The 27,452-nt window shown below is 53.2% G+C and overlaps 1 protein-coding gene across 1 annotated transcript in view; it reads left to right on the top strand.

The window, feature by feature from the left end:
* The window catches only part of mtfmt (mitochondrial methionyl-tRNA formyltransferase), an 85,006-nt gene that overhangs the window by 15,984 nt on the left and 41,570 nt on the right, over nucleotides 1-27,452 (top strand). Inside the window, 3 exon segments of the mRNA XM_085968266.1 lie at nucleotides 17,273-17,348; nucleotides 17,879-17,970; nucleotides 18,964-19,045. Of these exon segments, the coding sequence (XP_085824392.1) occupies nucleotides 17,273-17,348; nucleotides 17,879-17,970; nucleotides 18,964-19,045 (250 nt within the window).

The raw sequence follows: 27,452 nt of genomic DNA, 5'->3' as shown, positions 1-27,452 counted from the left end.
TCAGGGTATAGAATAGGCATATTCCCATAGGGTATAGATAAGGTGTTTTCCCATAGGGTATAGATTAGGCATATACCCTCAAGAGGTAAAGGTTGGCAATAAAAACTGAATATCCTCGGATGAGTAATTAAATTTTCACCAGGATGTCCAGTCCCTCAGTACCTCCATCACCCACCGGGATGTCCAGTCCCTCTACACTACCATCCCCCACCGGGACCCTTCTGCTGCTTCCTTGAAAAGAGGCCCAACCAGTCCCCATCCACCACCACCACCACCCTCCTCTGCCTGGATGAACTTGTTCTCACATTGAACAACTTCTCTCTTGACTTCACTCACTTCCTCCAAATAAAAGGTGTTGCTATGGGAACCCGTATGGGTCCTAGCAACGCCTCCTTTTTCATGGGATATGTGGAACATTCTTACTCGGCTTGGCTCCCTCACCTTTTTATCCAGTACATTGCTGACTGTATCGGTGCTGTTTCCTGCTCTTGCCCCGAACTGGAAAATTTTATTAAATTTGCTTCCAATTTCCACCCCTCTCTCGCTTTCACATAATCCATTAATTACTACAATTAAACAGGCCTATATAACCTGAGCTTTTCCCGTGTCCATTTGCATGCGCACTTTGGCTGCCGCTCCGGACCCGAGCCATTCAATACATTTCCACTTTTTCCCCCTCTTTTCCTTTTCTCTCTATCCATTCCTGACCGCGCTCTCCTGTTGTCATGCCTCCTTTCATCTCTCCTCTCTGGGATACTCTGCCCTCTCAAATCCCTACCCCAATCCTTCATTACTCTTTGACCTTCCTACTCTCCTGCTGTCGTCCCAGGCTTGACTCCTTCTTAGATAAGCCCACAGCTTCCCTCTGTGCCTCTCTTGGCATCCTACGAAGGGCCCACCGTGGCACTCGTCGCTGCCTCCTTACGAGCAGCAACCCAACTGTCCCATCCTACTCTCTCGCCGGCCTTCCCGGTCAGCACGCCCACTGGGGTCAAATCTTGCCAATCTCCACCCCATCCAACTCACCCCCCCACGCTGACCCTGTGGATGTTGGCAGTGGGGCAGCCATCACTGACCCACTCTGCATCTCCCTCCAGAATGTCCGTTCACTTGCGAACAAGGCCCTTGCCATCCATGAGCTTATCGTGGATGATTGCATCGACATCATGGCCCTGACGGAAACTTGGTTGAGGGGTGATGACGCCTTACCCTTAAATGAAGCCTCCCCACCTGGCTATACCTTCCACCACTTGCCCCGCTCAGACCGCCGTGGTGGCGGTGTGGCCCTCATCACCAAATCACACCTTGGTCTGTCCCCCAACTCCTCCGGCACTTTCTCCTCCATTGAGCATCACACGTTATTCCACCCCCTCACCTCTCATTTAAAATTCTTGTTCTCTACCACCCACCCAAGTACCATAAAAATGTTATTACCGAGATATCTTCACTGCTCTCCTCCCTCAGCCTCTGCACCGAACGACTTCTCATCCTCGGTGATTTCAACCTCCATCTCAATTCATCATGCTCCTCTCCTCTGAGTTCACTCGCCTCCTATCCTCCCTTAATCTCTCCCTCCATGTAAACTCCCCAACCCATATTCACGGCCACTCCCTTGACCTTGCCATCCCTCATGGCCTCGCTACTCCCATCGTGCCAATTGCAGATAAGGCCATCTCTGACCACTTCCTCGTATCGTTCTCCACCCACATCCCCCTTCCGCATCTCTCTCCTTTTTTTTTCTCTCTCTCTCTCTCTCTCTCCCCCCCCCCCCCCCCCCCCCCCCCCCCTCCCTGGTTCGGCCCTCATCTTCGCTTCCTTAAGTCCAAAGGACGAAGACTTGAACAGATATGGCAGACAACTGGTTTAGCCATTCACCGCCAGATCTGGCTGTGCCACATAAAGCATTATCGGGCCCTGCTCTCGTCTGCCAAAATTGCTCACTGTTCCAGAATCATTCTGGAATGCAAAGATAAACCCCGGCTTCTATTCTCCACTGCTAACCGTCTTCTTAAACCCCTCTCCCCTGTCTCCTCCATCTTCGCCTCTAACAACAAGTGTGAGGAGCTCATGGACGACTTTGTCTCTAAGATTGAGACCATCCATTCAGCTGCCTTTGCCACTTCTCGTCCTTCCCCTAGCCCACCGGGCCAAACTTCCTCTAAGGGTCCTCCCTGCCCTAGCCCTGAAATCACACCTTTCCCCAGTTTCTCTCCGATCTCCCCTCATGACCTCACCGTGCTCATCTTGTGCATGAGATCCACTTCCTGCTCCCTTGACCCTATTCCCACCAAACTGCTGACCACCCAACTTCCTTTTCTGGCTCCCATGTTAGCTGATATTGTTAACGGTTCTCTCTCCTCTGGTACTGTCCCCCTCTCCCTTAAATCTACCGTCATCATCCCTCTCTTCAAAAAACCAACCCATGACCCCTCCGTCCTTGCAAACTACCGCCCCATCTCCAACTTCCCTTTCCTCGCAAGTCCTTGAACATGTTGTCGCCTCCCAAATCCATGCCCATCTTTCCCTCAACTCCATGTTTGAGTCCCTCCAGCCAGATTTCCACCCTTGCCACAGTACCGAAACGAGACTCGTCACAGTCACAAGTGACATCCTTTGTGACTGTGACAAAGGTAAACTATCCCTCCTCGTCCTTCTTGACTTGTCTGCAGCCTTTGACACGGTTGACCATTCCATCCTTCTCCAATGCCTCTCCACCGTTGTCCAGCTGGGTGGGACTGCACTCGCCCGGTTCCATTCTTATCTATCTAATCGTAGCCAGGGAATCACCTGCAACGGCTTCTCTTCCCACTCCTGCATCATTACCTCTGGTGTCCCCCGAGGATCTATCCTTGGCCCCCTCCTATTTCTCATCTACATGTTGCCCCTTGGTGACATCATCCGAAAACACAGCGTCAGTTTCCACATGTACACTGACGACACCCAGCTCTACCTCACTACCACTTCTCTTGACCCCCCCACCACGGTCTCTAAATTGTCCGACTGCTTGTCCGACTTCCAGTTCTGGATGAACAGAAATTTTCTCCAATTAAATATTGGGAAGACCGTAGCCATTGTTTTCGGTCCCTGCCACAAACTCCGTTCCCTCGCCACTGACTCCATCTCTCTCCCTAACATCTGTCTGAGGCTGAACCACACTATTCGCAACTATTTGACCCTGAAATGAGCTTCCGACTACATATCTGCAACATAACTAAAACCGCCTATTTCCACCTCTGTAACATCACCCCTCTCCTCCCTTGCCTCAGCTCATCCGCTGCTGAAACCCTCATCCATGCCTTTGTTACCTCTAGACTTGACTATTCCAGCGCACTCCTGGCTGGCCTCCCACATTCCACCCTACGTAAACTTGAGGTCATCCAAAACTCAGCTGACCGTGTCCTAACTCGCACCAAGTTCCATTTGCCCGTCACCCCTGTGCTCGCTGACCTACATTGGCTCCTGGTTAAGCAACGCCTCGATTTCAAAATTCTAATCCTTGTTTTCAAATCCCTCCATGGCCTCGCCCCTCCCTATCTCTGTCAGCTCTTGCAGCCCCTCAACCCTCCGAGATATCTGCGTTCCTCTAATTCTGCCCTCTTGAGCATCCCTGATTATAATCGCTCAACCATTGGTGGCCGTGCCTTCTGTTGCCTAGGCCCTAAGCTCTGGAATTCCCTCCCTAAACCTCTCCACCTCTCTACCTCTCTTTCCTCCTTTAAGACACTCCTTAAAACCTACCTCTTTGAGCAAGCTTTTGGTCACCTGCCCTAATTTCTCCTTATGTGGATCGATGTCAAATTTTTTGTCTTATAATCCTCCTGTAAAGTACCTTGGGACGTTTTACTATGTTAAAGGCGCTATATAAATACAAGTTGTTGTTGTTGTCCATCTCCGAATATTCCCTTCCGTTCCTCCACATCGCTATCTCCATTTAAGAGGAGATGGTTCGGGTATAGTCGAGGTACATTCCCACGAGGGGGAAAGGTAGGGCAACTAAAACCAGAGCTCCCTGGATGAAGAAAGAGATAGAGAGTAAGATGAAGCAGAAACATAGAAAAATAGGAGCAGGAGAAGGCCATTCGGCCCTTCGAGGCTGCTCCGTCATTCAATATGATCATGGCTGATCCTCTATCTCAATACCATATTCCCGCTCTCTCCCCATACCCCTTGATCCATATCGGCCTTCTCCTGAGGTCCCCACCACCACAGAAGCCAGTCTTCAGCCAATTCGATTCACTCCACGTGATATCAAGAAACGGCTGAGCGCACTGGATACAGCAAAGGCTATGGGCCCCAACAACATTCCAGCTATCGTGCTGAAGACTTGTGCTCCAGAACTACCACGCTTCTAGCCAAGTTGTTCCAGTACAGCTACACTGGCATCTATCTGACAATGTGGAAAACTGCCCAGGTATGTCCTGTCAACAAAAAGCAGGACAAATCCAACCCAGCCAATTACCGCCCCATCAGTCTACTCTCAATCATCAGCAAAGTGATGGAAGGTGTCATCGACAGTGCTGTCAAGCGGCTCTTACTCATCAATAACCTGCTCACTGATGCTCAGTTTAGGTTCTGCCAAGACCACTCGGCTCCCGACCTCATTACAGCCTTGGTCCAAACATGGACAAGGGAGCTGAATTCCAGAGGTGAGGTGAGAGTGACTGCCCTTGACATCAAGGCAGCATTTGACCGAATGTGGTATCAAGGAGCCCTAGTAAAACTGAAGTCAATGGGAACGGGGAGAAAACACTACACTGGCTGGAGTCATACCTAGCACAAAGGAAGATGGTGGTGGTGGTTGAAGGTCAATCATCACAGCCCCAGGACCTCAGCGCAGTGTCCTAGGCCCAACCATCTTCAGCTGCTTCATCAATGACCTTCCCTCCAACATAAGGTCACAAATGGGGATGTTCGCTGATGACTGCACAGTGTTCAGTGCCATTCACAACTCCTCAGATAATGAAGCTGTCCATGCGCGCATGCAACAAGACCTGGACGACGTTCAGGCTTGGGCTGATAAGTGGCAGGTAACATTTGCGCCACAGAAGTGCCAGGCAATGACTATCTCCAACAAGCGAGAGTCTAACCACCAGCCCTTGACATTCAATGGCATTGCCATTGCCGAATCCCCCACCATCAACATCCTGGGGGGTCACCATTGACCAGAAACTTAACTGGACCAGCCACATAAACACTCTGGCAACAAGAGCAGGTCAGGCTAGGTATTCTGCGGCGAGTGTCTCGCCTCATGACTCCCCAAAGCCTTTCTACCATCTACAAGGCACAAGTACGGATTGTGATGGAATACTCTCCACTTGTCTGGATGAGTGCAACTCCAGCAACACCCAAGAAGCTCGACACTGTTAGATCCGTGGTTTAGTGGATAAATAATTACACGGATGCTGTACATAACAAATAACAGGTCTTTACTGGAGGAGGGCAATCTCTAGACTGGAGTACAGAGGCATGCGCACAGCTTATATACTGGTGTGGTTACTGCCGGTACTACAGTATACAGGAGCTGTAAAAAGTAGTTCTGACTTAAAGCACATACACTACAGTTCCTCCCTTTTTAGATTAATAATACCCCCTTAATATTCAAATAACAATTACATTTTTACATGTACATTAAATAACAAAAGTCCATTTATAGATTCAGTCTTTGGGGCGGCTTGCTGACCCTTTCGGGATAGCGCCTTTCCGGAGGTTCTTGTTCTTGGTGCAGAGGCGATACTGACCCCCTTTCATCGGGTAGTTCATCGGGTTCCACTGCTACTGGGTCTGAAGTAGATACTACCGGTATGTCGGGTTCATCCCCAGGTACTCGAGACATGGGGTTGACGCATTCCTGTGATGCTAAGATCTGATCGACATGGCGTCTCACAATGTTCTCCCCGACATCCACTGTGTACATTAATGGCCCCTGCCTTGTACATATTGTTCCGGGTTGCCACTTCTCTGTTCGATAGTCCCGGGCCAAGACTGGTTGCCCTACATTGAAGCTCCTTGTCGGCTTCTCGTTGATGTGCTGGAATTGTTTGTCCTCAACATTTCTTCGCACATTTGGTCTGAGCAAGTCCAGACGAGATCTCAACCTTCGGTTAAAGAACATCATGGCCGGGGTCTGGTTGGTAACTGCATGTGTCGCGTTTCGGTAGGCTAATAAGAAATTGTCCAGCTTATGCTGTAGTGGAATTTCCTCGTCGCACATGGCCTTTATCGCCTTCTTAAAGGTTTGTACGAACCTCTCAGCCAATCCATTGGTGGCTGGATGATACGGGGCGGATGTGTAATTCCTTACCCCATTCCTTTTCATGAATTTTTGGAACTCATCGGACACAAACTGTGGTCCATTATCAGAGCAGATCTGCTCTGGCAACCCGTTTCTGGCAAATATGGTCCGTAGGACTGCAATCGTTTTCTCTAGTGGTTGAAGACATCTTTATCACCTCAGGCACCCGTTGCCATGGAGAGGAGGGCCACTCTCATGGGTGTAGAGGGGCATGTGGTGGTGCATTTTGGACCTTCTGGCATCCTAAGCAGCTCTTAGTTAGGTCTTCGATTTGTTGATCGATTCCCGGCCACCACACATAGGCTTTTCATTTTCACTCCCCCCAGATGACCTTCATGTAGCTCATTTAGCACTCTCTCCCTTAACTTGGGTGGAATCACCACTCTGGATCCACACATCACTGTCCCCTGGCATACTGACAGCTGTTCTCTTCTGGATGAGAATGCTGGCAACAGTGAGTCGCCATGTGTTGGCCATCCCCTCACCGTCAATTCATATACCCGTGACAGCGTCGGATCATTGCGGGTCTCCTCTATATCCGCGTTTGTTACTGGCAATCGTTCAATTATCGACGAATAAAATATCTCGATAGGGTCCACTGCTGGTGCTTCCTCCACAGTAGGCAGTGGCAGGCGCGATAGCCCATCAGCGTTCCCATGCTGTTTCGTGCCTTTATATTCTATTTCATATTGATTCGCCCCTAGAAACAGGGACCATCTTTGTAACCGCTGTGCAGTCATTACTGGCACGCCTTTCTTAGGATTAAAGATGGAGACAAGTGGTTGGTGGTCAGTCAGCAAGGTGAACTTCTGGCCATGCAGATAGTGGTTGAATTTTTTTACTCCCCATACTAGGCTGAGGGCCTCCCTGTCAATCTGGGCGTAGTTGCACTCGGCTGAGGTTAGTGACCGAGACGCAAAGGCTACTGGCCTCTCCAACCCGTCTGGGAATTTGTGCGACAGCACCGCTCCAATGCTGTAGGGTGATGCATCACATGCCAAACGAATTGGTAGTGCTGGGTTGAAATGGGCCAACACCTCTTTTGATGTGATCAATTCTTTACACTTCTGGAAAGCTCGTCTACGTTCGTCATCCCACTTCCATGGTACCCCTGTTTGCAGTAGGGTGTTCAGCGGGTGTAATACCGTAGACAAATTTGGTAAGAACTTGTGGTAATAGTTTACCAGCCCGAGGAACGACCTCAGTTGTGACACATTTTCCGGTGCTGGAGCCTTGACTACTGCCTCTATCTTGTCAGGGGACTTATGTAACCCCTCTTCATCGATGATGTGGCCGCAATACGAGATCTGTTTCTGGAAAAACTCGCACTTGTGGCGATTAGCTCGTAGCCCATATTCCTTTTAATCTGGCGAGCACCTTCTCCAAGTTACCGAGGTGATCACCGTCATTTTCGCCCGTGACCAAGATGTCGTCCAAATAACACTGGGTCCCTGGAATCCCTTGCAGGACCTGATCCATCGCCCTTTGCCAGATAGCCGGAGCCGAGGCTACTCCAAACACCAGCCGGTTGTATTGATAGAGACCTTTGTGGGTGTAGATCGTAAGGTAATGTTTCGAAGCTTCTTCTACCTCCATTTGCAAGTACGCCTGGGCTAGATCAATTTTTGTGAAGCGTTTACCACCAGATAGCGAGGCGAAAATATCCTCAATTCGTGGAAGCGGGTATTGCACCGTGTGAAGGACTGGGTTCACTGTCACCTTAAAATCCCCACAGATGCAGACCTTCTTTGGTTCCCCAGGCGTATTACTCAACGACCTCTTCATTACAGGAACGATGGGTGTAGCCCACTCGCTCCAGTCCACTTTGGACGGTACTCCTGAACGTTCCAACCCTTCCAGCTCTGCTTCAACCGCTGGTCTGATCGCATAAGGCACTGGTCTGGCCTTCAGAAACTTTGGGCTTGCATTATCCTCTATTTTAATTGTTGCTGTTATTCCTTTTAGTGTTCCTGGTCCCTCCTGGAACACTTCTTTTGCGTCAGTTAGCATTTTTGACAGTCATCCAGGTGTGACGTCGTCATCCTTTTTGGCCTCCACCTTCAGTGCCTGTATGGAATGCCAATCTAAATGTATCTTCCGGATCCATTCACGTCCTAGCAGTGGTGGTCCTCCATTTGGCAATACATATATATCCATTTTAGGTATTTCCTGACCTTTTATATGTCACTTTCACCCTTATTTTCCCTTTGGGGTAGACTTTTTGCCCCATATACGTCTTCAAGACAATCTCTGTAGCTTTCAAGGGTATGTGTGAAAATAGCCGCTTGTAGTCTCTTTGATTTATGACTGTTAGAGCTGACCCTGTGTCCAATTCCATTTCCACTTGGACTCCGTCTATCTTGAGTGTAACCCAGATAGTCTGGTGATCCTCCATTTCGGTTACATTATGTCGTTTCAGACAACCCAGCTCCTTGCTTCCGGAGTCTGTAGCACTTTTTTGTTCGTCTGAACCACTGTCCATCACCTGGTGTACCTTTTTGTACTTCTCCTGTGGAGATTTCTTACTGTTGGGTTTCTTCCCAGACCTGCAGACTCTTGCTATGTGTCCTGCTTTCCCACACTGTCTGCACACTTGGTCCTTGAACCAACAATCTTTCTGGTCATGTGTTGTTCTACCGCAGCGATAGCACTTCCCTGTTCCATAGGTCATTTCGTCGGTGCCATATTCTTGCGGTCTCCGTTGTATCTCTGCAGCGCCCCTTGCGGCTGCTTCGTGTGATACTGCCATACTGAAAGCTTTGTCCAGCGTAAGGTCCTTTTCTGATAGAAGCCGTTTCTGGGTTCCTTCACTTTGTAGCCCACACACAAACTTGTCCCTTAACGTGTCTGCTAGTCCCGCTCCAAACTGGCAGTATTTCGATAGCTTGCGCAGTTCCGTTAGGTACTCAGCATTGCTTTCGTCTTTGTGTTGGTTCCTTTTATGGAACTTAAATCGTTCTGCTATCAGCAGCGGTGTGGGGTTTAAGTGGTCCTGTAGGATTTCTACTATGCTTTCAAAATTCTTGTTTACCGGCTTCTCTGGGGTTATTAGATTTCGCAGTAACCCATAAGTTTTTGCACCCATGGAATTTAACAGAACCAGTGCTTTATTAGCATCTGGCACTTCATTCGCCCTGCAGTACACCTCAATACGTTCCACATATGTCGCCCAATCTTCGACTTCATTGTCGAACATAGAGATACTGCCACTCTTCGGCATCCTTGGTTGTGCGTTAACCATCACCAATGGCGCCTCCCGCGCTTCCCCTTCTTCTCCGCTGGCACAAAATGGCGTCTCCCGCGCTTTCCTTCCTTCCCGCGCTCGCCCGTCTTCTCCGCTGCGGCTTCGCAAAATGGTGTCTCCCGCGCTCTTCCTTCTCAATGGCGCCTCCCGCACTCTCCCTGCTTCTCTGCGGCTCAATGGTGTCTCCCGCGCTCTCCCTGCTTCTCAATGGCGTCTCCCCTTGCTTCGCCCCGCGGACCCTGATCAGCCCGTGATCCCTGGCTGTGCTCTGCGCGTTCTTCTCTTGATATTTGGCGACGCCGCTCAGTCTAGAACCCGGCTGTTTCTTACCCTCTCTCCGGTTTTGCAGTATTTTTCCTCGACGCCGCTCCGTGATCAACCCCCGGCTGCGCCCTGCTCTCTTCACCCTTTTTCTTACCCCGTCGACGCTGCCCGGCTCTCTCTCTGCTGTCGGTCGGCTCCAGCCGCCGCTGCTCGGGAAGGGTCTGCTCTGGACCTGTCGTCGGTCTCTTACTGCTCGTTGTGGCTGGGGAACCAAGCCCGGCTCTCCACAGCCTCCCCAGTGAAGTTGGATCTCTGCCTGACTGCTGGGCGGTTGCTCGCGGTCGACGCCCGTGTTCCTGGACTCGATTTTTTTTGTTTTTGTTTAATGTTGCAGGTAGATTCGCATCAACACTCGTCGCCACTGTTAGATCCGTGGTTTAGTGGATAAATAATTACACGGATGCTGTACATAACAAATAACAGGTCTTTACTGGAGGAGGGCAATCTCTAGACTGGAGTACAGAGGCATGCGCACAGCTTATATACCGGTGTGGTTACTGCCGGTACTTTACAGTATACAGGAGCTGTAAAAAGTAGTTCTGACTTAACGCACATACACTACAGACACCATCCAGGACAAAGCAGCCCGCTTGATTGGCACCCCATCCACCACCTTAAAAGCCGTGTATGACAGATGTCAGGTTGAGAATACAAGTGAGAATCTGGCTGAATGTAGAAAGTTCAGAGGGGAAGTGAAAAAGAAGAGGGGCAAAGTGAAAGTATGAGAATAGATTGGCAGCTAACATAAAAGGGAATTCAAAAGTCTTCTATAGGCATATAAATAATAAAAGGGTAGTAAGAGAAGGGGTGGGGCTGATTAGTGATCAAAAAGGAGACCTATGTATGGAGGTAATGGGCATAGCTGAGGTACTAAATGAGTACTTTGTATCTGTCTTTACCAAGGAAGAAGATGCTGCCAAAGTCATAGTGAAAGAAGAGTTATTGGATGAGATAAAAGTTGATAGAGGTACTAGAAAGTCTGTCTGAACTTAAAGTAGATAAGTCACCAGGACCAGATGGGATGCTGAGTAAGGTTAAGGAGGTACTCGCCATACTCTTTCAATCCTCCTTGGATACGGGGGCGGTGCCAGAGGACTGGAGAATTGCAAATGTTACACCCTTGTTCAAAAAAGGGTGTAAGGATAAACCCAGCAACTACAGGCCAGTCAGTTTAACCTCGGTAGTGGGGAAGCTTTTTGAATCGATAATCTTGGACAAGTGTGGATTAATTAAGGAAAGCCAGGATGGATTTGTTAAAGGCAAATCGTGTTTAACTAAATTGATCGAGTTTTGATGAGGACAATGCGGTTGACATGGTGTACATGGACTTCCAAAAGGCCACATAATAGGCTTGCCAGTAAAGTTGAAGCCCATGGAATAAAAGGGACAGTGACAGCATGGATATGAAATTGGCTAAGTGACAGGAAATGGAGAGTAATGGTGAATGGTTGGTTGTTTTTCAGACTGGAGGAAGGTATAGAGTGGTGTTCCCCGGGGTCGGTACTAGGACCACTGCTTTTCTTGATATAAATGACTTGGACTTGGGAGTACAGGGCACAATTTCAAAATTTGCAGATGACACTAAACTTGGAGGTATAGTGAACAGTGAGGAGGAGGGTGATGGACTTAATTTAGAAAGACACGGATTAATCAAGGCTAGTCAGCACGGATTTGTTAAGGGAAGGTCGTGCCTGACAAACTTGATTGAATTTTTTGAGGAGGTAACAAGGAGGGTAGATGAGGGCAGTGCGTTTGATGTAGTGTAAATGGACTTTAACAAGGCTTTTGATAAGGTTCCACATGGCAGACTGGTCATGAAGTTAAAAGCCCATGGGATCCAGGGCAAAGTGTCAAGTTGGATTCAAAACTGGCTCGGAGACAGGAAGCAGAGGGTAATGGTTGATGGGTGTTTTTGTGACTGTAAGGCTGTTTCCAGTGGGGTTCCGCAGGGCTCAGTACTAGGTCCCTTGCTTTTTATGGTATATATCAATGATCTTGACCTGAATATAGGGGGCATGATTAAGAAGTTTGCAGATGATACTAAAATCGGCTGTGTGGTTGATACTGAAGAAGGAAGCTGTAGACTGCAGGAAGATATCAATAAATTGGTCAGGTGGGCAGAACAGTGGCAAATGGAATTCAATCCGGAGAAGTGTGAGGTAATGCATTTGGGGAGGGCTAACAAGGAAAGGGAATACACATTAAATGGTAGGACACGGAGTAGCATAGTGGAACAAAGGGACCTTGGAGTGCATGTCCACAGATCCCTGAAGGTAGCAGGCCAGGTAGATAAGGTGGTTAAGAAGGTATACGGAATGCTTGCCTTTATTAGCCGTGGCATAGAATACAAGAGCAGGGGGGTTTATGCTTCAACTGTATAAAACACTAGTTAGGCCTCAGCTAGAGTACTGCGTGCAGTTCTGGTCACCACATTACAGGAAAGATGTGATTGCACTAGAGAGGGTACAGAGGAGATTTACAAGGATGTTGCCGGGAGCAGAGAATCTTAGCTATGAGGAAAGACTGGATAGGCTGGGTCTGTTTTCCTTGGAACAGAGGAGGCTGAGGGGAGACCTTATTGAGGTGTATAAAATTATGAGGGGCATAGATAAAGTGGATAGAAAGGACCTACTTCCCTTAGCAGAGGGGTCAAAAACCAGGGGGCACAGATTTAAAGTAATTGGTGGAAGGTTTAGAGGGGATTTGAGGGGAAATTTCTTCACCCAGAGGGTTGTGGGGGTCTGGAATTCACTGCCTGAAAGGGTGGTAGAGGCAGGAACCCAAACCACATTTAAAAAGTACTTGGATGTGCACTTGGGATGCTGTAACCTGCAGGGCTACGGACCAAGAGCTGGGAAGTGGGATTAGGCTGGATAGCCCTTTGTTGGTCAGCGCGGACACAATGGGCTGAAATGGCCTCCTTCCGTGCTGTAACTTTCTATGATTCAAGAAAACATAGAAAGGCTGGTGAAATGGGTGGACACGTGGCAGATGAAATTTAACGCAGAGAAGTGCGAAGTGATGCATTTTGGTAGGAAGAACGAGGAGAGGCAATATAAACTAAAGGGTACAATCCTAAAGGGGGTGCATGAACAGAGGGACCCTGGGGTATATGTGCACAAATCGTTGAAGGTGGCAGGGCAGGTTGAGAAAGTTGTTAACAAAGCATAGGGGATCCTGGGCTTCATAAATAGACGTATAGAGTACAAAAGCAAGGAAGTTATGATGAACCTTTATAAAACACTGGTTCAGCCTCAACTGGAGTATTGTGTCCAATTCTGGGCACCGTACTTTAGGAAGGATGTGAAGGCCTTAGAGAAGGTGCAGAAAAGATTTACGAGAATGATTCCAGGGATGAGGGACTTCAGTTACGTGGATAGACTGGAGAAGCTGGGATTGTTCTCCTTAGAGCAGAGAAGGTTGAGAGGAGATTCGATAGAGGTGTTCAAAATCATGAGGGGTCTGGACAGAGTAGATAGATAACTGTTCCCATTGGCAGAAGGGTCGAGAACCAGAGGACACAGATTCAAGGTGATTCGCAAAAGAACCAAAGGCGACATGAGGAAAAACTTTTTTACGGAGCGAGTGGTTATGATCTGGAGGTGGCTTTCAAAAGAGAATTGGATAAATACTTGAGGGGAAAAAATTTGCAGGGCTATGGGGAAAGGGCGAGAGAGTGGGACTTGCAGAGAGCCGGCATGGGCTGAATGATATCCTTCTGTGCTGTAACCATGCTATGATTCTTTAACCGAGGATTCCCCTCCACCGTGGTTGATGGGGCCCTCAACAGTGTCCGTCCCATTTCCCGTACTTCTGCCCTCACTCCTTCCCCTCCCTCCCAGAATCACAATAGGGTTTCCCTTGTCCTCACTTTCCACATTCAATGGATTTTTTTTTATTTTTTTATTCATTCATGCATTGTGGGTATCGCTGGCAAGGCCAGCATTTATTGCCCATCCCTAATTGCCTTTGAGAAGGTGGCGGTGAGCTGACTTTTTGAACTGCTGCAGTCCGTGTGGTGAAGGTACTCCCACAGTGCTGTTACCCTGTCCAGGAATTTGACCCAGTGACGATGAAGGATCGGTGATATACTTCTAAGTCAGGATGGTGTGTGACTTGGAGGGGAACTTGGAGGTGGTGGTGTTCCATGCGCCTGCTGCCCTTGTCCTTCTAGGTGGAAGAGGTCGCGGGTTTGGGAGGTGCTACTGAAGAAGCCTTGGCGAATTGCTGCAGTGCATCTTGTAGATGGTACACATTGCAGCCTCGGTATGCCAATAGTGGAGGGAGTGAATGTTTAAGGTGGTGGATGGGGTGCCAATCAAGCGGGCTGCTTTGTCCTTGATGGTGTCGAGCTTCTTGAGAGTTGTTGGAGCTGCACTCATCCAGGCAAGTGGAGAGCATTCCATCACACCCCTGACTTGTGCCTTGTAGATGGTGGAAAGGCTTTGGGGAGTCAGGAGGTGAGACACTCACCGCAGAATACCTAGCCTCTGACCTGCTCTTGTTGCCACAGTATATATGTGGCTGGTCCAGTTAAGTTTCTGGTCAATGGTGACCCCCAGGATGTTGATGGTGGGGGATTTGGCGATGGTAATGCTGTTGAATGTCAAGGGGAGGTGGTTAGACTCTTGCTTGTTGGAGATAGTCATTGCCTGACACTTCTGTAGTGCAAATGTTTCCTGCCACTTATCAGCCCAAGCCTGAACGTCGTCCAGGTCCCGTTGCATGCGGGTATGGACTGCTTCATTATCTGAGGAGTTGTGAATGGCGCTGAACACTGTGCAGTCATCAGCAAACATCCCCATTTCTAACCTTATGTTGGAGGGAAGGTGATTGATGAAGCAGCTGAAGATGGTTGGGCCTAGGACACTGCCCTGAGGAACTTCTGCAGCGATGTCCTGGGGCTGTGATGATTGACCTTCAACCACCACAACCATCTTCCTTTGTGCTAGGTGTGACTCCAGCTAGTGGAGAGTTTTCCCCCCGATTCCCATTGACTTCAGTTTTATTAGGGCTCCTTGATGCCACACTCGGTCAAATGCTGTCTTGATGAAAGGGCTGTCACTCTCACCTCACCTCTGGAGTTCAGCTCCTTTGTCCATGTTTGGACCAAGGCTGTAATGAGGTCGGGAGCCGAGTGGTCCTGGCGGAACCCAAACTGAGCATCAGTGAGCAGGTTATTGGTAAGTTCCGCTTGATAGCACTGTCTCTGACACCTTCCATCACTTTGCTGATGATTGTGAGTGGACTGATGGGGTGGTAATTGGCCGGGTTGCTCTTCTAATGGCCTAGAAATTTGGGTCAGGGGTTTCCCACGGGTGCAAGCCCCCGACCTGCACTTACCTTGCGCGCCGGCCGTTGAGCTGTGGGCCTGCATGGGATTCCGATCCTGGGCCTCCTCCAACTGCCGGCGCGCAGTGCTTGCGTATCCCAGGGGCGCAGTTAGTTCGATGCGTCCCCTGGGATCACGTGGGCCATGGGGAGCCAATTGGAGTAGGGAATGCTCCATTCATAAGTTTGACAGGAAGAGCTGTCAAAACTTATAAATACTATGGGCCCCAAAACATCACTAAATCTTCAAATAAATTTTTAAAAAACATTACATTTTTAAAATAAACTATAAATTACATAAAATAACTATTTTAAACAATAATTTAAATTTTTGAAAAAAATAATTTTATTTTCTAACGGGGCTAAAAAATAAACTTACCTTGCTTTAAAGTATTTAAAAATAATAAACCTGTGGAAAAAATGTTTTAATTTTAATTAATTCACCACTTCCCTTGTAAAAAGCAGGCCTTACGCCTGCTTTTTATGTGTAAATTCTGGAGACTTACCCTCCTGGGCAAACCTGCAAAGAAAGTGCAAGTTCAATGCGCACGCGCAGCCTCTCCCGCGCACACGTTCGAACTCTGAACCCCTTTATTCAGGGGAATGGAAGTGCCGGTTTCCCGCGCATGCGCAGTGCATGCAGGAAACCGGTACTTCCATTGGGCCTACGGGTGAGTACCTCGTGCGTACTCACCCGTGGAGACCCGAATTTCTGGGCCATTATGTTTGTTCTGGAGTTGGGCACAATATCAAAATCTGCAGATGACACAAAAATAGGGAGCGAGGTAATGTGAAGAAGACTAAGTGACTTTAGGAGGCTATAGACAGATTTGTAGGTTGGGCAGATAGATGAAATTTAATGCAGATATTGCACGTAGGGAACAGTAACACAGTGGCTTTTTTTACTGGACTAGTAATCCAGAGGCCTGGACTAATGGTCCGGAGACACGTGTTCAAATTCCACCACAGCAGCTGGGGAATTTAAATACAGTTAATTAAATAAATCTAGTATCAGTAACGGATTGACATAAAAACCCAACTGGTTCACTAATGTCCTTTAGGGAAGGAAATCTGTCATCCTTACCCGGTCTGGCCTATGTGTGATTCCAGACCCACAGCAATGTGGTTGACTCTTAACTGCCCTTAAATGCCATACAGTTGTACAACACACCACACGGACTGCAGCGGTTCAAGAAGGCGGCTCACCACCACCTTCTCGAGGGCATTTAGGGATGGGCAATAAATGCTGGCCTTGCCAGCGACGCCCACATCCCATAAATGAATAAATTAAAAATTAAATTATGTAAGATGCTACATTTTGAGAGGAAGCATAAGGGGAGGAAATTTACACTAAATGGTAAAACTTTAAAAGGGGTGGGGTGACTTTGGGGGCAGATATATAAATCTTTAAAAGTGAGGATAAGTTGATAAAGCTGTTTGCTTGAAAAAGCACAAGGAATGGTAGACTTTATAAATAGGGATTAAGAGCAAACATGAAGTGAAGCTAAACCATTTAAAATCATTGTTCAGGCAGCATTAGATTATTGTGTCCAAATTTTGGTGTCTCACTTTAGGAAAGTGAGCAGAAGATGACACCAAGAATGTGAAGCTTTAATTATGAGGAGAAACTGGGAATTTTTTCATTAGAACAAAGAAGGTTAAAAGGAGATTTGATTGAGGGATTTAACATTGATAAGGTAAATTGGAAAAACTATTGCCACTGACAACGACTCAGTAATTAGAGGGAATAAAATAAGATCCTCACCAAAAGAACAAAGAGAGAAGTTAGGAGACATTTTTTAATGCTGAGGGTTTTAGGGACCAGAATACATACCAGCTTCTAAAAAGTAAGTGGATACATATTTGAAAAATAAAAAAATAAAAGTGATAGGAAAATGACAATGAGAAAAGTGCAGAGTTCTTTCAGAGAGTTAGCAGAGATATGTGGGGCCAAATGGCCTCTTCCTGTGCTGTAAAATACTACTGATTTTATAATCTCACCCTACTGAAATCAAACTAAAGTCATATTGAGGAACCGGTCCCTCTCCAAATCTAAACCCGTTTAAATTTATTTGTTTCAGCTTCTGTCAACTTTGAAAAGCCTGCCAGAATGTATTGAGAATAAAAGGGAACAATCCAAGGAGGGAATCTCATTTGGTGAGTTACACAGAAAGTACAGCACAGAAACAGGCCATTCGGCCCAACTAGTCCATGTCGGTGTTCTTGCTCCACACGAGCCTCCTCCCACCCCTCATCATCTCACCCTATTAGCATATCCTTCTATTCTTTTCTCCCTCATGGTTCTTTAGCTTCCCCTTAAATGAATCTGTTATTTGCCTCAATCACTCCATGTGGTAGCGAGTTCCACATTCTAGCCACTCTGGGTAAAGAAGTTTCTCCTGAATTCTCTATTGGGTTTATTAGTGACGATCTTATATTTATGGCCCCTAGTTCTGGTCTCTCCCACACGTGGGAACATTTTCTCTACATTTACCCTATCAAGCCCTTCCTAATTTTCTGAGACATTCAAAATGTTTTGTTTCTAATAGATAATTGGAATTGTACTAGAATTGAGATTATCAAACAAGTTGTTCTAGATATTTCCAGATGGATTGTAGAGAATCTCAAATGGGGGTGTTTGTGCAAAAGGATTTTAATATTGAATCATGAAATGCCTGTCTTTGCAGCTCCTAAGATCACTGTTGCTGTGAGTTGGGTGAATTGGGAGGAACAGACGTTTGAGGAGCTTGATCAGTTAAACCGAGCGATAGGATCCAGGGTAAGTGAGTTACACAGAAAGTACAGCACAGAAACAGGCCATTCGGCCCAACTAGTCTTTGGCAAAAGGCATTTGTAGAACAGCAGGGACATGAGCTCCATGTGACTACGTTGAGTTTAGTCAATAGAAAAGCACCAAAACAAACGAATGTATTTTGATGACAGCCCTAATTTAATTTAGTTTACTTTAGAGGGGAAAGGTAATTTAATTATTTTTGTCTTCAAAGAAATCCTGAAACTCAGTTACTCCACTAACTTGCTGCCCAACCTGAGCCAGGCCCACCTTGGTTGAGAGATCTGGAATCTCCTGCCCAGGCACACTGCAGACACATCTGGTCAGTGCCAGTTGTGGGGCTGACTTTCTCCCTGGACAAGTTCCGGATACTGGCGGAACTGTTGGAGAGAGTGGAGTCTACCAGACGTAGGGTGGGGAAGTCAGTGGGCATTTCACCTCGTAGGGCTTTTGTACCCCAGCGAGCTAAAGAGCAGCCAAGATTTCTTCGACAGCACCTCCCAAACCCGCGACCTCTACCACCTAGAAGGACAAGGGCAGCAGGCACATGGGAACACCACCACCTCCATGCTCCCCTCCAAGTCACACACCATCCTGACTTGGAAATATATTGTCGTTCCTTCATCGTCACTGGGTCAAAACCCTGGAACTACCTCCCTAACAGCTCTGCGGGAGTACCTTCACCATGTGGACTGGCCACCTTCTCGAGGACAATTAGGGATGGGCAATAAATGCTGGCCTTGCCAGCGACGCCCATATCCAGGAACGAATAAAAAAAAAGGCATCGGCAGCAACCGAGAGTCAGTTCAGTTCGTGCCTCTGTGCCAGAGTGTGTTCTAGGGAAAAGAAATGGAGGGAGAAAAAAGTAAAGATGGGGAGAAAAACCAAAAAGTTTAGTCCAGTGAGTAAAATAACATGCTGACTGGTTGAATGGTGGGTTGTGGTTGGAAATGGCGGTGTTAACTCTGAATGTTGTTGTAGATTCCCTTGCGGACTCTGTGGCTGGGCAACACGGTGAAGCTGTTGGATTTAATGAATGTGCAAGAAATCTCCCTTTTCCTGGGTAGGTTATTTAAAATGTCATGTTAAAAAGTAGGATTTTTTTTAGCCAATCTGATGGTGAGCAGCTCTCATTGCCTGCCTTCTCCCTATTGAAGCTTGGATTAGTAAATGACTCTCAAGGAAATCAGCCGTGCCTCAGTGGTAGCACACTCGCCTCTGAGTCAGAAGGTCGTGGGTTCAAGTTCCACTCCAGAGACTTGAGCACAAAATCTAGGCCGACAGTCCAGTGCAGTACTGAGGGAGTGCTGCACTGTCAGAGGTGCCGTCTTTCGGATGAGATGTTAAACCGAGGCCCTGACTGCCTGGTGAATGTAAAAGATCCCATGGCACTATTTCGAAGAGGAACTGGGGAGTTCCCTGGTGTACTGGCTGATATTTAACCCTCAGCCAACATCACTAAAGCAGATTGTCTGTCAAGAGCATCTTTTGATTAAGAACTCCCCGAATGGATTTACAAATTGAACCGGTAACAGCTGAGCTGAACAGCGTGAGGGTCCCGGGATCTATGACAGGTCATCTGATCTCGGCTTGTGCAGCCCCCCACCCCCACAGTGCTGTTTATCCACAGGACCAATGCCCAGTTCTGCTAAAGCCCAGGACCCTACAATAAGAGCGAGTAAACCCCACCTGACTGCTAAACACCAGCTATCTACCTCCAACATGGCCACTTGCACTCTCCACAGTATTGCTGTGTATTCTGGGTTTTCAAGGTGAAATAAATTTTGAAATAAAGAAGCATATAATCATGGCCACTGATTGCTGAAAGATGCCTTAGTCAGTAAATGTAGAAGTTAATAAATTGCACAGTGAATGATGTAACATCCCGTCCAGAGTGCAGCTCATCGAGCCACAGGTCGACCGTTAGTAGCAATACTAAAGATTGTATAATAGTGTGTGTGTCCATTACCCTTTTAGATTGTCTGAATTATATTTTAAGAAACAATCCTCCTATCAGCTTTACTGATCACTGCAGAAAATTTACCAATTTAGAAAAACAAACTGTCAAATCATTCCTTGAAAAGGTTTTTATCCTTTGTACTGTTCTAAACTCCTCTTTGTGCATTTCATCATTCGTGGGTCTCCACCATCAGCAGCAGGACTTCTCTCATTGACTACGGGGCAGGGCGAGGGAGTGAATGGACTCGGACTTGGACTCCGGCGGACAACCCCTCGGCCGGGAGTTCCTGCTCCTCACTCAGGACCGCAGGTTTGTGCTACGGTCCAGCCTCGCCCCCCCGCCCCCCCCCCCCACCGCCCTCACCTCTCCCTCCCACCCCGGCCGTCCCCCCCCCTGCTTCCCCCTGCTCCCCTGCTCCCCCCCCCTCCCCCTGCCGCCCCCCCTCCCCCTGCCGCCCCCCCTCCCCCTGCCGCCCCCCCTCCCCCTGCCGCCCCCCCTCCCCCTGCCGCCCCCCCTCCCCCTGCCGCCCCCCCTCCCCCTGCCGCCCCCCCTCCCCCTGCCGCCCCCCCTCCCCCTGCCGCCCCCCCTCCCCCTGCCGCCCCCCCTCCCCCTGCCGCCCCCCCTCCCCCTGCCGCCCCCCCTCCCCCTGCCGCCCCCCCTCCCCCTGCCGCCCCCCTCCCCCTGCCGCCCCCCTCCCCCTGCCGCCCCCCTCCCCCTGCCGCCCCCCTCCCCCTGCCGCCCCCCTCCCCCTGCCGCCCCCCCTCCCCCTGCCGCCCCCCCTCCCCCTGCCGCCCCCCCTCCCCCTGCCGCCCCCCCTCCCCCTGCCGCCCCCCCTCCCCCTGCCGCCCCCCCTCCCCCTGCCGCCCCCCCTCCCCCTGCCGCCCCCCCTCCCCCTGCCGCCCCCCCTCCCCCTGCCGCCCCCCCTCCCCCTGCCGCCCCCCCTCCCCCTGCCGCCCCCCCTCCCCCTGCCGCCCCCCCTCCCCCTGCCGCCCCCCCTCCCCCTGCCGCCCCCCCTCCCCCTGCCGCCCCCCCTCCCCCTGCCGCCCCCCCTCCCCCTGCCGCCCCCCCTCCCCCTGCCGCCCCCCCTCCCCCTGCCGCCCCCCCTCCCCCTGCCGCCCCCCCTCCCCCTGCCGCCCCCCCTCCCCCTGCCGCCCCCCCTCCCCCTGCCGCCCCCCCTCCCCCTGCCGCCCCCCCTCCCCCTGCCGCCCCCCCTCCCCCTGCCGCCCCCCCTCCCCCTGCCGCCCCCCCTCCCCCTGCCGCCCCCCCTCCCCCTGCCGCCCCCCCTCCCCCCTGCCGCCCCCCCTCCCCCCTGCCGCCCCCCCTCCCCCCTGCCGCCCCCCCTCCCCCCTGCCGCCCCCCCCCCCCCTGCCGCCCCCCCCCCCCCCTGCCGCCCCCCCTCCCCCCTGCCGCCCCCCCCCTCCCCCCTGCCGCCCCCCCCCTCCCCCCTGCCGCCCCCCCCTCCCCCCTGCCGCCCCCCCCTCCCCCCTGCCGCCCCCCCCTCCCCCCTGCCGCCCCCCCCTCCCCCCTGCCGCCCCCCCCTCCCCCCTGCCGCCCCCCCCTCCCCCCTGCCGCCCCCCCCTCCCCCCTGCCGCCCCCCCCTCCCCCCTGCCGCCCCCCCCTCCCCCCTGCCGCCCCCCCCTCCCCCCTGCCGCCCCCCCCTCCCCCCTGCCGCCCCCCCCTCCCCCCTGCCGCCCCCCCCTCCCCCCTGCCGCCCCCCCCTCCCCCCTGCCGCCCCCCCCTCCCCCCTGCCGCCCCCCCCTCCCCCCTGCCGCCCCCCCCTCCCCCCTGCCGCCCCCCCCTCCCCCCTGCCGCCCCCCCCTCCCCCCTGCCGCCCCCCCCTCCCCCCTGCCGCCCCCCCCTCCCCCCTGCCGCCCCCCCCTCCCCCCTGCCGCCCCCCCCTCCCCCCTGCCGCCCCCCCCTCCCCCCTGCCGCCCCCCCCTCCCCCCTGCCGCCCCCCCCTCCCCCCTGCCGCCCCCCCCTCCCCCCTGCCGCCCCCCCCTCCCCCCTGCCGCCCCCCCCTCCCCCCTGCCGCCCCCCCCTCCCCCCTGCCGCCCCCCCCCTCCCCCCTGCCGCCCCCCCCTCCCCCCTGCCGCCCCCCCCTCCCCCCTGCCGCCCCCCCCTCCCCCCTGCCGCCCCCCCCTCCCCCCTGCCGCCCCCCCCTCCCCCCTGCCGCCCCCCCCTCCCCCCTGCCGCCCCCCCCTCCCCCCTGCCGCCCCCCCTCCCCCCTGCCGCCCCCCCTCCCCCCTGCCGCCCCCCCCTCCCCCCTGCCGCCCCCCCCTCCCCCCTGCCGCCCCCCCCTCCCCCCTGCCGCCCCCCCCTCCCCCCTGCCGCCCCCCCCTCCCCCCTGCCGCCCCCCCCTCCCCCCTGCCGCCCCCCCCTCCCCCCTGCCGCCCCCCCCCCCTCCCCCCTGCCGCCCCCCCCCCCTCCCCCCTGCCGCCCCCCCCCCTCCCCCCCCGCCGCCCCCCCCTCCCCCCGGCCGCCCCCCCCCCCCTCCCCCCGGCCGCCCACAATTCACAATTCACAATTCAAATCGCTTTATTGGCATGATAAGTTACATCTTATGTTGCCAAAGCATCAAAATATATTTATGGTTTAGCACAAAAACGCAGTTCTATTCATACAGTGTATAAACAGGTATATCCCTGAGTGTATAAATATACATTCGCATTGTTTATATATATTCTTTTCTTAGTTTACTGGTTGTCCCTCTGTTCATGGCAAGCTGTAACATAGTGTGCCGCCAGTGTTATACAGTTTCTCTCCTCTCCCAGTAGGAATGGGAGTTTTTGGTTGTCACTCAGATTTCTGAAATCAGGGCATATTTGTGAGAATTTTTGGTAGAAATTCTCCCTGATGCCCTGATATTTTCCACAAGCTGTGAGGAAGTGCATCTCTGTCTCCACCACTCCCTGACTGCAGTGAGAGCATATCCTGTCCTCTCTTGGCAGCCTGGTCTGCCTGTGTCTGCCTTTTTCGATCGCTAGGCTATGTTCGCTAAGTCTGTACCTTGTCAAGGTTCTTCTCAGTTTGTTATCCTTTACCATGGTCAGGTAATCAGCTATGTTGTATTGTCTGTTTAGGGCCAAGTAGCAATTGAGTTTGCTTTGGGTTTTTGTTGTTTCTGCCCAATATGTCAGATATTTTTCCTTTTGCTTAGCGACGATTGTGTTGGGTCGAATTCTTTGTGTTACCCTGTCACTGTCCTGGGGCTGGTTATTGTTAGTATTGTTAGTAGTTACTTCACTGAGTCCCAGGACGAGTTGACTGAGGGTATTCTTCTTTATGGTCAGCTCTTGGCATTTCAGGGCGTCGTAGTGATAGCATTGGGGATTGCTCATTTGTAGGTGATTCCAAAATTTGGTGGCTCTTTTTTGGATAGTGATTATTAATGGATATTGGCCTAGTTCTGCCCTGCATGCATTGTTTACTGTTTTCCTTTGAGTCCGGAGGATACTTTTACAGAATTCTGCATGTAGGATCTCAATTGGGTGTTTGTCCCATTTTGCAAATTCTTGTTGAGTTAGCGGTCCCCATACTTCACTGCCATAGAGTGCAATTGGTTCAATTACTGATTTGAAAATTTTGAGCCAAATGCTAATTGGGATTTCTATTTGGATTGATTTTTTGATGGCATAGAAAGCCCTTCTTGCTTTCTCTTTCAGTTCATTCACAGCCAGTTTGAAGTTTCCCGTAGAACTGATTTTTAAGCCCAAGTATGTGTAGTTAGTGGTTTGTTCAATTTTGGTTGTTCCTACTGTGAAATTTATTTTGGGTCCCTGATGTTTGGATCTTTGCTGGAACACAAGGACTTTGGTTTTTTGGGGATTTATTGTCAGGGCCCAAGTCTGGCAGTACGACTCCAGCAGGTCCAGGTTTTGCTGTAGCCCCTCTTTAGTAGGTGACAGCAGAACCAGGTCGTCTGCATAGAGGAGGAATTTAACCTTGGATTCATATAGGGTGAGGCCGGGTGCTGTAGATTGTTCAAGTAGTTTTGCCAATCCATTTATGTAAATATTAAAGAGTGTCGGTGAGATTGGCGAGCCCTGCGTCACCCCCCGCCCCTGTGGGAAGTATTTTGTTTGTTTGTCTCCAATTTTAACTGCACATTTGTTGTTTGTATACATTGATTTAATTACATCATATGTTTTCCCTCCTACCCCACTTTCGATAAGTTTCAGGAATAAACCGTCATGCCAGATGGAGTCGAAAGCCTTCTGGAAATCTACAAAGCATGCGTAGATTTTGCTTTTGTTATGGTGAACGTGTTTGTCAATTAGGGTCTGTAGGGTGAAGATATGATCGGATGTTCTATAGTTTGGCCCCTCCCCCCGGCCGCCCCCCCCCCTCCCCCCGGCCGCCCCCCCCCCCTCCCCCCGGCCGCCCCCCCCCCCTCCCCCCGGCCGCCCCCCCCCCCCTCCCCCCGGCCGCCCCCCCCCCCCCCCTCCCCCCGGCCGCCCCCCCCCCCCCTCCCCCCGGCCGCCCCCCCCCCCCCTCCCCCCGGCCGCCCCCCCCCCCTCCCCCCGGCCGCCCCCCCCCCCTCCCCCCGGCCGCTCCCCCCGGCCTCCCCCCGGCCGCCCCCCCCCCCTCCCCCCGGCCGCCCCCCCCCCTCCCCCCGGCCGCCCCCCCCCCCCTCCCCCCGGCCGCCCCCCCCCCCTCCCCCCGGCCGCCCCCCCCCCCCTCCCCCCGGCCGCCCCCCCCCCTCCCCCCGGCCGCCCCCCCCCCTCCCCCCGGCCGCCCCCCCCCCCTCCCCCCGGCCGCCCCCCCCCCCTCCCCCCGGCCGCCCCCCCCCCCTCCCCCCTGCCGCCGCCCCCCCCCCTCCCCCCGGCCGCCCCCCCCCCCCCCCCCCCCCGGCCGCGCCCCCCCCCCCCCCCCGGCCGCCTCCCCCCGGCCGCCCCCCCCCCCCTCCCCCCGGCCGCGCCCCCCCCCCCTCCCCCCGGCCGCGCCCCCCCCCCTCCCCCCGGCCGCCCCCCCCCCCCGGCCGCCCCCCACCCTCCCCCCGGCCGCCCCCCCCCCCCTCCCCCCGGCCGCCCCCCCCCCCCTCCCCCCCGGCCGCCCCCCCCCCCCTCCCCCCGGCCGCCCCCCCCCCTCCCCCCGGCCGCCCCCCCCCCCCCCCCTCCCCCCGGCCGCCCCCCCCCCCCTCCCCCCGGCCGCCCCCCCCCCCTCCCCCCGGCCGCCCCCCCCCCCTCCCCCCCCGCCTCCCCCCGGCCGCCCCCCCCCCCTCCCCCCGGCCGCCACCCCCCCCTCCCCCCGGCCGCCCCCCCCCCTCCCCCCGGCCGCCCCCCCCCCCTCCCCCCGGCCGCCCCCCCCCCCTCCCCCCGGCCGCCTCCCCCCCGCCGCCCCCCCCCTCTCCCCCCCGCCGCCCCCCCCTCTCCCCCCCCTCTCCCCCCCTGCCGCCTCCCCCGCCGCCCCCCCTCTCCCCCCCCCCGCCGCCCCCCCTCCCCACCCGCCACCCCCCCCTCCCCCCCCCGCCGCCCCCCCCGCCGCCCCCCTCCCCCCCCCGCCGCCCCCCTCCCCCCCCCGCCGCCCCCCTCCCCCCCGCCGCCCCCCTCCCCCCCGCCGCCCCCCTCCCCCCCGCCGCCCCCCCTCCCCCCCGCCGCCCCCCTCCCCCCCCGCCGCCCCCCTCCCCCCCGCCGCCCCCCCTCCCCCCCGCCGCCCCCCCTCCCCCCCGCCGCCCCCCCTCCCCCCCGCCGCCCCCCCTCCCCCCCGCCGCCCCCCCTCCCCCCCGCCGCCCCCCCCTCCCCCCCGCCGCCCCCCCTCCCCCCCGCCGCCCCCCCTCCCCCCCGCCGCCCCCCCCTCCCCCCCGCCGCCCCCCCTCCCCCCCGCCGCCCCCCCTCCCCCCCGCCGCCCCCCCTCCCCCCCGCCGCCCCCCCTCCCCCCCGCCGCCCCCCCTCCCCCCCGCCGCCCCCCCTCCCCCCCGCCGCCCCCCCTCCCCCCCGCCGCCCCCCCTCCCCCCCGCCGCCCCCCCTCCCCCCCGCCGCCCCCCCTCCCCCCTGCCCCCCCCTCCCCCCTGCCCCCCCCTCCCCCCCGCGCCGCCCCCGCCCCCTTGCCCCGCCCCCTTGCCCCTTGCCCTGCCCCCCCTTGCCCTGCCCCCCCTTGCCCTGCCCCCCCTTGCCCCCCGCCTCCCCCCGCTCCTCGCCGCTCCCTTCTTCCCCTCTCTTCTCCTCCTCCTGGACAGCCAAGCCGCCCCAGGAATTAAGGTGCCCTTTAAGCTGTAAAAAGATAAATACAGAAACTGTTAGAAATAACCATCAGCAAGTGTAAAGAGAAAAGTGTCGTTAATATTTCAGAGGTTGATTTTTCATCAGAACTGAACAAATAATGACCAAGAAGAGAGAGAGAGCAGGTGGCAAGTGTCAGGAATGCTGTTCCGTCACCGAATTAATGGGTTATGTGACCAGCAAAGGTGAAGAACAAGTATTTTTATATATATTCTCAGGACTTCTGAAAGCACTTCAACCAATGAATCACTTTTGAAGTATACCCTGTTACTTGCAGCCAATTGCTCAGAGCAAGTTGCCAAAACAACAAGTAAATGAATGATCAGTTAATCTGGTTTGTTTGCGCATTGGTTGAGGGAGGAATGTTAACCAGGACACCAACTCCAGGAAAACGCCCTGCTTCGGGAGGGCTCAGGCAGAACAGTTAGTATAAATAATAATTCTAAAACAAAGGAAAAAGAAGAGAGTACGGTAATAGTCAGAAATTGCGCGTTAGACACTACAGGTAAAGAGAAAACTAAAAGATGTGAAGTAGTTAAACCAGGCGAGAGAAATAAGAAATATGAGAGAAAAACAACAGGTGACTAAACACCTTCAAAATTTTCAGCTGATCAGAGAGAGAGAGAGAGAGTGAGCCAGCCTGGATTTGGAAAGCCTAGGTTCATGCATGACTAACCTGATTGAATTTTTTGTATAGGTGACTAAAGTAGTGGGCAGGGGAATGTCTGTGCATATTATTTCTACTGACTTCCAGAAGGCCTTCGATGAAGTCCTTCATAAGGGACTGTTAGCTAAAGTTGAAGCTCATGGAATTGGGGGCAGACCTGGTTAGGAAATTGGCTGAGTGGCAGGTGACGGGCAGTAGGGATAATGGGTAGGTATTCTAATTGGCAGGATGTGATTCGTGGCATCCCGCAGGGATCTGTATTGGGGCCTCAACTATTCACTAAATTTATTAACGACTTAGATGACGGGATAGAGAGCCACATATCCAAGTCTGCCGATGACATAAAGATAGGCGGCATTGTAAGCAGTGTAGATGCAAGCATAAAATTACAAAGATATCAATAGATTAACTGGGCAAAAATGTGGCAAATGGATTTCAATATCGGCAATGTGAGGTCATCCACTTTGGAACTAAAAAGGATAGATCAGAGTACTTTCTAAATGGTGAAAAGCTAGAAGAGCTCCAAAGAGACTTGGGGGTTCCTGTAAATTGATCATTAAAATATCATGGACAGGTGCAAAAACTAATCAAAAGGCAAATAGAATGCTGGGCTTTATATCTAGAG

This window comes from Somniosus microcephalus, chromosome 27 (genome assembly GCF_052327205.1).
Source record: "Somniosus microcephalus isolate GS21.2 chromosome 27, FLI_Smic_1.0, whole genome shotgun sequence".
Lineage (NCBI taxonomy): Eukaryota > Metazoa > Chordata > Chondrichthyes > Squaliformes > Somniosidae > Somniosus > Somniosus microcephalus.
This window is presented reverse-complemented; position numbering and strand designations above follow the sequence as displayed.